General features: G+C 48.3%; 1 protein-coding gene across 1 annotated transcript in view; it reads left to right on the top strand.

Annotated features, from left to right (window-relative positions):
• LOC308662067 (uncharacterized protein) overlaps positions 1–8,905 on the top strand; it is an 11,286-nt gene extending 2,381 nt beyond the window's left edge. Inside the window, exons 3-4 of the mRNA XM_081317486.1 lie at positions 3,370–3,499; positions 5,991–8,905. Coding sequence (XP_081173612.1) covers positions 3,370–3,499; positions 5,991–7,297 — 1,437 coding nt within the window. The 3' untranslated portion in view covers positions 7,298–8,905. The remainder of the gene's footprint in view (positions 1–3,369; positions 3,500–5,990) is intronic.
• The last annotated feature ends 1,464 nt before the right edge of the window (positions 8,906–10,369 follow it).

The raw sequence follows: 10,369 nt of genomic DNA, 5'->3' as shown, positions 1-10,369 counted from the left end.
GCCAGCGCTTGTCCGAGGACGTCTCCGTGGTCATGTGGCCGGCATGACTAGACGCCAAAGGCGCAAGGAACGCTGTTATCTTCCCACCGTAGTGGTCCCTATTTTTCTACTTGCATTTTTACGTGCTTTCGAACTGCTAGGTTGGCAGGAGCTGGGACGAGTAACAGGCGCTCACTCTGTTACGCGGCACTCGGGATTCGACCCGCCAAACTGCCGATATCTTCTGATCGACAAGCTCAGCGTCCTAACCCACTGAGCTACCGCGTCCCTTTTACTTACCATTAGTCCTTGCTTTTTCTGCCTAAAAGGAAACTAACTTGAATTATCTGGAGCTTGGCTCAAATGTTACCAATAAAGGAGAATATCTGTAGCTCAGGGACGAAGTGAGGGGTCCTTGGTGCTCTCAGGGCTTGTTTGTTTTCTTGCAGACGTTTCGTGACCCCAAACTAGGTAACACCGTCACTGACAGGGCAAGGCACACCAGAATATAAGCCGAGAGTAAAGCCCACTTCTAACCAGCACTGATGACGTTACCTGCAAGAAAACAAGCAAGCTCAGAGAGCATCAGAGAATCTCTCCTGGTTCAAATGTTAGGTAAGTGGATTGACTCACCTTACTCCAAATTCTCACCATTCAGCTCGACATAAACAATACATATATAATAATAATAATAATAATAATAATAATAATAATAATAATAATAATAATAATAATAATAATAATAATAAAAAGTTGGAAGGGACCTTGGAGGTCATCTAGTCCAACGCCCTGCTAAGGCAGGAAACCCTATACCATTTCAGACAAATGGCTGTCCAGTCTCTTCTTAAAAACTTCCAGTGTTGAAGCATTCACCACTTCTGGAGGCAGGTGGTTCCACCGATTAATTGTTCTAACTGTCAGGAAGTTTCTCCTTAGTTCTAGGTTGCTTCTCTCCTTGACTAGTTTCCATCCGTTGCTTCTTGTCCTGCTTTCAGGTGCTTTGGAGAATAGCTTGACTCCCTCTTCTTTGTGGCAGCCCCTGAGATATTGGAACACTGCTATCATGTCACCCCTCACCCTTCTCTTCGTTAAACTACACATACCCAATTCCAGCAACCGTTCCCTATATACTGCTCAAAAAATAAAGGGAACAGAAAATAAGACATCCTACTATTAAATACAGTACATTGTGCTGTTTAAGTGTTCCCTTTATTTTTTTGAGCAGTATATATTTGTTCTTGTTGTTGTGGTTAGCTGCGAAGTCGTGTCTGACCCATCGTGACCCCATGGACAATGTTCCTCCAGGCCTTCCTGTCCTCTACCATCTTCTGGAGTCCATTTAAGCTCACGCCTACTGCTTCAGTGACTCCATCCAGCCACCTCATTCTCTGTCGTCCCCTTCTTCTATTGCCCTCAATCTTTCCCAGCATTAGGCTCTTCTCCAGTGAGTCCTTCCTTCTCATTAGGTGGCCAAAGTATTTGAGTTTTAGCTTCAGGATCTGGCCTTCTAAAGAGCAGTCAGGGTTGATCTCCTCTAGGACTGACCGGTTGGATCGCCTTGCAGTCCAAGGGACTCGCAGGAGTCTTCTCCAGCACCATAGTTCAAAGGCCTCAATTCTTTGGCGCTCAGCCTTTCTTATGGTCCAACTTTCACTGCCATATATAGCAACTAGGACTGAACGGTTTGATCGCCTTTTTTTTATTTATACACACACACACACACACACACACACACACTGCAAAAGAGACAATCAACAAGCCAAAAAAAAGTAGCAAAAAGACCAAAGCACCTCCCTATCAGCAACCAGCACCCATATGAGCATTGATTAATTACAAGATTAACAAGATTTGCCAAGAGGCTCTATTTACCCAGCACAAGCCTTAACAATCCCTGACTGAGTTATATAATTCTTGTTTCTTTGCTCTTTCCCAACTATGTGGGCTTGATAAATCCTTTCCTCTGCTATGGTGGGTTTTTTTTAAAAAAATTTTATTTTTTGACGTAGCTCTTTATAATTTCCTGGTTATAATGGGATTCATGCTTTCCTACCCAAACGTGAGTCAGATTTGACAATGCTGGTTTTTGGAGTTTAGAAGTTCAGAGTTTACGGTCCAAAATAGACCAAAATATCTTGGAGAAAGCAATGGTATAAATCTCAGCACGTGCAGAGGGACTGGGCTGTGCGTAAGAGTGCAGACTGAAACATTTTATTTCTATTTTAGGAATGTTCACGCCAGCAATGTAGGCAGTCCTTGACTTACAACGGTTCATTTTAGTGACCATATTCAAAGTTGCAACAAAAAAATGTGACCTTTGACCATTTTTTCTACAATTATGACTGTTGCAGGATCCCCACGGTCACGTGATCCAAACTCAGACTCTTGACAATTGACTCACATTTATGACGGTTGCAGTGTCCAACCATTCATCTAGGCAAATATTTGAAGTTACAGTGGCCCCGGGGGGGGGGAAATAACTTAGGACCACTTTCACACTTTAACAATCATTGCAGCATCTCCATGGTCACGTGATCAAAATTCAGATGGTTGGCAGCTGACTCATATCTTATGTCCGGGGGGGTGGGGGGGTGGGTTATGTGACAATCCCCTTTTTGCAACCTTCTGACAAGCCAACAGGGAAGCCAGATTTGCTGAACCACTGTGTCACTAACTTAACAACTGTCGCTGGAAAGGATGCAAAAGGGGGCAGAAACGCACTTAACAAATGTCTCACTTAGCAACAGAAATGTTGTGGTCATTAAGCTGAGGACAGCCCAGTGTCTCTGCCATTTCATTCTTAAACTTTTAACAGTCAGACCTCACTCGGAAGGGAGAGACAACCTCAGGAGGTTGAGTTAATTCAAGGTGTTTAGGGAACCTAAGCTCCACTGTTGTAAATCGTGGCTTAGCTCCGTGGTGGCAAAACTATGGCACGTGTGCCACAGGTGGCACGCAAAGCCCTCTCTGGGCGCGCGGGCCGTCGCCCCAGTCCTAGGTCTTCAGCTGGGTTTTATAAAACCTTTTCGCTTTAGGCCTCCGCCGCCGTGTGCAAAAAAAAAAGTTCAATCAATCAATCAATTTCAACTTCTCACGGAAAAAAAAAGATCTCGCATAGTTGGAATTGATTGATTGAACTCTTGAGTCCCACCCAGTCTGCCGTTACCACCGCAATCACGTCCACCCAATGGGCCACGCCCACCCAATGGGCCACACCCGGCACCCGATGATACATAAGTGGGTTTTGGGTTGCAGTTTGGGCACTCGGTCTCTAAAAGGTTCCCCATCACTGGCTTAGCTAGAGGTGAAGTCTACCAGCCATGATCAGAACAAACTGTAACTCAGACGTCTGTGAAAATTATGCTCGCACTAAAACTTTCTTACTGTTTGCAGGTTTCCTGTCCGGGAGAAGAAGTCACTGCTATTCATTCTGCTAAATCAGAGGAGGTCCCATCTGAAGCAGTGAACAGCCATCTCTCTGCTGAGGCTGAGGAAGAGAGTGACGAAGAAGCCGGTTATTTGGGTAAGGTCTTGTCCTCTCCCTCCCCTCCCCCCATTTTTACTCTTTCCAGCCCCGAAGAACGTTACAAAGAAATCACAGGTAGTCCTCACCTTAAAACCATTCGTTTAGTGACCGTTCAAAGTCACAGTGGCACTGGAAAAAGTGACACGACCCTTTTTTCACCCCTAATGACCATTGCGGAATCCCCACGGTCCCGGGATCAAAATTTAAAGGCTTGGCAACTGGCATGTGTTTATGACGGTTGCGGTGCCTCAGGGTCATGTAATCACCCTTTGGTGACCTTTTGTTTTGGAGCTGGGGGGGGGAGAACAGATTTCTGATCCCCCTGGGATCCCCAGCCCTGCAGCATAACCAGATCCTGAGGGCCTTGCAAATAACCACAAAGGATGGGACCGATCTTATTTCAGGGGAAAGGATGTTCCATAAGGCAGGGGGCTGCAGCAGAGAAGGCACACCTCCTGGGACCTATCAAATGTAGGGCCTAGGCCAGGGGTCTGCAACCTTGACAACTTTTAAAACTTGTGGACTTCAGTTCCCAGAATTCCTCAGCCAGCCCTGGGAGCTGAAGTCCACAAGTCTTAAAAGTTGTCAAGTTTGCAGACCCCTGGCCTAGCTGATGGTATCTGCAGCGTGCTTTCTTTCCATGACCTAATGGAGCGGGCTGACATAACTGGGAAGAAATGGTCCCTCCGATAGCATCTCCCTTAGAAAGTTGAATGTGTTTGGTCCTTAGGGATGCAGTGTTTCTAGCTAAGTTATGACGCCATATTTATTCTGTCACTATTCAATAAGCAGCCTGATGTCAGGCCCCAAGAACCAAGAATGACCCTTGGAGTTACTTCTGAGTAGCTTCTCTATTGTCGTTCACCAACCGACAGAATCTTGCCAGACTCAAGCAACTATCAGCATAACTATAGCTATATAATCTGTGAACTGCTAGGGAGTGGCCGTCTTAGCCCTTTTCCTGCCTATCCGACATTCCAAGGTCTGCTGCCTCATTGTCCTCTGAGTAGCAGCCCCTCCATCCTGGGACTCCAGGCCACATTCTACCACATCAGATTATGTCAGTGTCAACTCTGCAACGAACCTGGCTGAAGCCATCTTGCTCGTTTTCGGTTGCCACAAGATTGGGGCGTGGGGGGAGTAATGGGGAGTTTTATGCTAGTCTAAACAATTCTCTGTCCCATGGGAACCAAGGTCATTTCTGTTCGTTAGACTGGGGGCTGAGCCTAATGTGAGAAAGTCCGCCAAACTATTCTGTTGGGAAACGAAGTTGATCGCCATAGTTTCTGGGGTGGGAAGTTTAACTTTGTAATACAGTACTGTTATTTTTGGGGGAGGGAAATTTAGTCTTGGTTTCACTTTTAACCATGCCGCTACTTTGTAGCCAATAAACATGTTATTAGAGGAAAACTCAAGCCTCGGAGTTCTCCTTTAATTGGTCTCATCTATCGGAACCATGACAGTCAGCCCCACGAGATCAGGGCTTTTCAACCTTTTCACCCATTGTACCACTTTTAGGATATGGCAACATCCGAGTACCACCAGTCGCCTAGCAAGGTGTCAAAAACTTGATGACCCCCCCCCCAAAAAAAGGAAAAAAATTATGAAGTACAGGTAGTCTTCGACTTACAACAGTTTGCTTAGTGACTGTTCGAAGTTACAATTGCACTGAAAAAAGTGCCCCTCAAGCCACAGCCTGCCTGGCGGCGCTCTTCCTCCTGTCCGAGGTTTTCATTGTTGTGAGAATTTCTGTTGAGGATTGGCAGCGGAGGTGGGTGGGGTCTGTTTGTTTTTTATTCCCCCCCGCATCTGCTGGGTGGTTGCAGCAGGTTTTGGTCACTTCACATGACGCTGGGACACTGTGACCATCATAAATATGAATCAGTTGCCAAGCATCTGAATGTAAATCATAAGACCCTGGAGATGCTGCAACATTCCAGCTGATCGGCGCTTCTTCTGGGCTCAGAAGCGCCAGGATCAGCGCTGAGCTCCAGCTGGAGCCTGGTGCTTCCGCTGAGCCCTGACAGCCCTGCAGCTCCAGCCGTCTCTCACTCAGACTTGTGCGGTGCTGCCACAGGGTCAGCTCATTCCCCTCCCCCGCTACCACTATTCTAGGATGGTCGCATACCACCTGCCAGGTGCCAATGTACCACAGGTGGTACCCATACCACTGGTTGAAAAGCCCTGCACTAGATAGACCAGATCAGGAAATCAACGCCACAGCAAGGCTAAGACTAAAATTATTGAGACAGGCTATAATAACAGAATCTTGTTAAGTCTGTTTGTCCCGCACCTTCCCTCTCCTCTTATAGTCCTCTGAATTAGGAAGGTCCTTGTCTGAGCTGCTTCTGAATGTCATCTGGATGTTCTCTAGACTTCAAAAATGTTTAAGTTCCCTTTGCTTTTAGGTAACCTCTGTTGCATTTCTCCATCAAGGTCATTTCCCCTACTCTCTTACTAGTCACGATTCTCCTATTTGTACCTCCAGGCAATGACCAAGGTTACGAAAACACGGAGGAGACCTTTCCCTTTGAAAGACGCCCGCAAGTCGGCATCAGTGGATTGTCCTTGGCAAGACTCAATGGGAAGTTATATCAGGTCTGCGGACTGGAAGAGATGGCAGGGAGAGAGCCTCGCCGAGAAATCCAGCAGGAAAACCCGTCAGGGATCCCAGCTTTTTTTCACGAGGGAAGTTTGCGAGAAAACACCTTCCCGCGGGGAGGCCAGAAGGGAAAGAGAAAGAATCCAGGTCCCCCCAGCTGGGGGACGGTTCTGAACCACGGTTTTGAGTTTCCTCCCAACCGGAAAGTGCAGAAACTCTACACGTGCACCTACTGCGGGAAGATCTCTAATAACAGTGCGCATATGATCATCCACGAGAGGACCCACACGGGCGAGAAGCCGTACAAGTGCTCAGAATGTGGGAAATGCTTCAGCACAAACTGCAACCTGATGAAGCACACCCGGGTGCACACGGGGGAGAAGCCATACCAGTGTCCCGAGTGCGGCAGGAGCTTCAGCGACAAGGCCTCGCTCATCGTGCATGAGAGGACCCACACAGGGGAGAAGCCCTACGAGTGCCCCATGTGTGGCAAAAGCTTCACCTCAAGCTCCAACCTCATCACGCACAAGCGGGTGCACACCGGGGAGAAGCCATACAAGTGCTCCGAATGCGGGCAGAGTTTCGTTCACCGGCCGCAGTTGGTTATCCACATTCGGACGCACACCGGAGAGAAGCCCTACGAGTGTCCCGAGTGTGGGAAAAGCTTCAACCAGAAAGCCGATCTCATCATCCACAGGCGCATCCACACCGGGGAGAAGCCCTACGAGTGTCCCGAGTGCGGGAAAAGCTTCATCTCGAGCTCTTACCTTCGGAAGCACGAGCGGCTGCACACGGGGAAGAAAGCGCAAGCCGGCGAGGAAAGCCACCAATGCAGCTACTGCAGGAAGAGCTTCATAAGCCGATCCAAGCTCCTCATCCACGAGAGGACCCACACGGGAGAGAAGCCTTTTGAGTGCGCCGACTGCGGGAAGAGCTTCAGCACCAGCTCTAACCTGGTCAACCACAAGAGGGTCCACACGGGCGAGAAGCCGTACCAGTGCTCGGATTGTGGGCAGAAATTCAGCACGAACTCCAACCTTGTCAATCACCGGCGGGTCCACACGGGAGAAAAGCCGTACAAGTGCTCTGACTGCGGGCAGGATTTTGGTCATAAAGCTTCTCTCCGAAGGCACAAGAGGATTCACTCCAGAGAAGCACCCAGATGCCTGCTTGGAACGGGGGCAAAATGTTAAAGCCTAAACTTGTGGCCACGTGGAAAGCTGCTTGGGCAGCTTCTTAGTAAGTTTAGAAACCATTGAGAAATATTCCTTGATAAGGAAGCACCATTCAAAACGTGGTTAGCAACACTATTGTAGTGGAATGTAGTCTGGAGCCCCATAAGGGGGGGTGGCTGCTTCCCAGAGGGTAAAGAGGCAATGGAGCTTGGAATGACTGGCAGGCAGGAAGAGGGCTAAGACGGCCCCTCCCTAGCAGTTTGCAGAATACAGGTAGTCCTCAATTTATAACCATTCGTTTAGCGATCGTTCAAAGTTACAACGGTGACGTGACCTTTTTTTTACTCTGACGGCCATTGCATCCCCATGGTCACGTGATCCGAATTCAGCTGACTCATATTTATGACGGTTGCTTGGTCCCTGGGTCATGTGATGCCCTTTTGTGATCTTCCGACGAGCAAAGTCAACGGGGAAGCCCAGATTCACTTTACAACAGGGTTACTAACTTAACTGCGCTGTGTTAAGGACCTGCCTTAATCCCTCTTCCCGAGAAAAGGAGAACTCCTAGAACAGCTTCACTCCAAAAGGAACTTTTATTAGGAGAAGTTGACAGCAGGCACAAAAAGGCAGGATCTGAGAGTTTCCCTCGCGAATCAATAGGGGAAAAGGGTCACTGGCAAACTCTGCCCCAAATAATCCAGCCGGCCAGTTCAAATGGCCCAATCCCCGGTGTAAATCCACTGTGAGAACGGGATTTATAAATAAATAAGTTCAATAAATAAATTGATAAGGTGCCGTTCCTAAGGCTGTTAGATGGTTAGGTCTTCGCACCTCTTCTTCTGCAGCTAGAGATAAGCCCGATGGCTGGAGGCACATTCCATTCTTACCCCAGGCCGACATCAAGGGAAATAGATCAAAGAGCAGGCAGACGGAGAAACAGTGGAGAGGATACATTGTAGTGCCCATAGCTCCCCCCTCCCCCCAGGATCATGGCAGAACCCGCCTGAGTAAAGAAATCACCCAGGTCCCAGCAACCGGGTTCAGACACAGCGATTAACTTAACAGATGTGGCAGAATTCATTTAACAACTGTCTAGCTTAGCAATGGTACATTTGAGCTCAACTATGGTCGTAGGTCAAGGACCCCCCGTATATCTACAGTTACGCAAATACAGGTAGTCCTCCTTACAACAGTTCACTTAATGAGCGAAGTTACAACGGCCCTGAAAAAAGCGACGTATGACCATTTTTCACACTTATGACGATTGCAGCATCGCTGGGGTCAGGTGATTTACACTCAAGATGCTTGACAGCCGACTCACATTTATGATGGGCTTCTGCATCCCGCAGTGACGGGATCCCCTTTTGTGACCTTCCGACAAGCCAAGTCAATGGGGAAAACCCGATTCACTTAACAACCGGGTTACTAATTTTAAGAGCCGCAACAATTCACTTCACCAAGAGGGCGAGGAAAGTCGTAACCTGGGGCAAAAACTCACTTAACAAATTTTTCACTTAACAGCATAAACTTTGGGCTCAGTCGAGGTCGTAAATCGAGGACTACCTGTAGTAGCTTTAATCTAGCAAGTTTCTGCTCCGTAGGTGAACAATAATAAAGAAACCTTCAGAATTAACACCCTGTGTTGTTGTGGGGCCTGACATCAATTAAGCACACACACACACCCCTCCTGTGACTCCAGGCAATGTTCCATCCCAAGTATATACCATGTTTCCCCGAAAGAAAGCCCTACCCCGAAACTAAGCCCTAGCTCAATTTTGGGGGATGGGCCTAATGCAGACATGTCAAACCCGCAATGTCACATGACATCACGTAACATATCAGAGCCTTTTCACCATTGCCGGCAATGGGGTGGGCGTGGCTTCCGGATGACACAATCGGCCCATGGGCTGGCAGTTTGAGATTCCTGGCCTAATATAAGCCCTAGCCCCAAAATAAGCCGTACTTTGGGGGTGAGGCGCTCACCTAAAAAGCTACGGCAGGGATGGGGATGGAGTTGTCCCATGCACCCTGCACCTACTTACCAGGCCTTGCTGGCCCACTTTTGTGGCGTCCTCCGACCTGCATTTTGCAGTCGGAGGCCTTTCCGGCAAGGCCTCTGCAGCTGAGAACCGAGCCATGCTGTAAGGACTCACCTCAGCTAACCAGCCAAGAAAGCAGAACTCTTGAAACAGGCATCGTCTCAAAAGGAAGCTGTTATTAGGGGTCAGTGACCGTAGGGAAGTCAAGGCGAGATCGGGGGGAAATCCCGCTTGAATGTCATAATGAAACCAGCAATATTCCTCCTCCCGGCAAAGTCATAATATCCATTTGAAATCCAGCCAATCCGGTCTGTGGCATGCCAGAAACCGGCCCACGCAAAGAAGTGAAGCCCCATCTGCGGGATGTAAGCAGCATGCCAAACCGTGCCTCCTCTGGTCCATGGGAAAAAACCACGGAACCGGTCCCTGGTGTCCAAAAGGTTGGGAGCATAGCTGCCTCAGGAATTCTGGGAGTTGAAGTCCACGAGTCATAAAAGAGCCAAGGTTACCTACCCCTGACATAAACCAAGCTACCATTCTCTTTCAAGGAATTGCAAGTGGAGCTGAAGGTTACAAGCCAGCAATGGATTCCCGCCTTTCAATTCTTTCCAATGGAGACTCAGATAAACAGAAAGCTTCTCAAATAACTTGTGACCCTCTAGATCAGAGGTCCCCAAACCTTTGGGCACCAGGGACCGGTTCCGTGGAGAAAGATTTTCCCAAGGACCGGAGGGTGCATGGTTTTGTGTGCTGCCTGCATCCCATGGATGGGGCTTTGCTTGTTTCTGCTGACCGGTTGTTGACATGCCGTGGCCCGGTAGTGGTCCATGGCCTGGGGGTTGGGGACCCCTGCTTTAGATCAGGGCTTCTTAACCTTAGCAACTGTAAGACGTCTGGACTTCAAGTCCCAGCATTCCAGCTGGGGAATTCTGGGAGACAGTGGCCAAGCTTGTGAAACACAGATCCAGATAAGCCTGATTCAGTTTGAGACCCCCTGAAACCATCAAAAGTTGTTTAAAAATATATAATAGCAGGTAGCAGGTAAGTGCTC

The sequence above is a fragment of the Vipera berus genome (assembly GCF_964194415.1).
Source record: "Vipera berus genome assembly, chromosome: 2".
Classification (NCBI taxonomy): Eukaryota; Metazoa; Chordata; class Lepidosauria; order Squamata; family Viperidae; genus Vipera; species Vipera berus.
The sequence above is the reverse complement of the archived record's forward strand: the minus strand, read 5'-3'. Positions and strand labels throughout refer to the sequence as shown.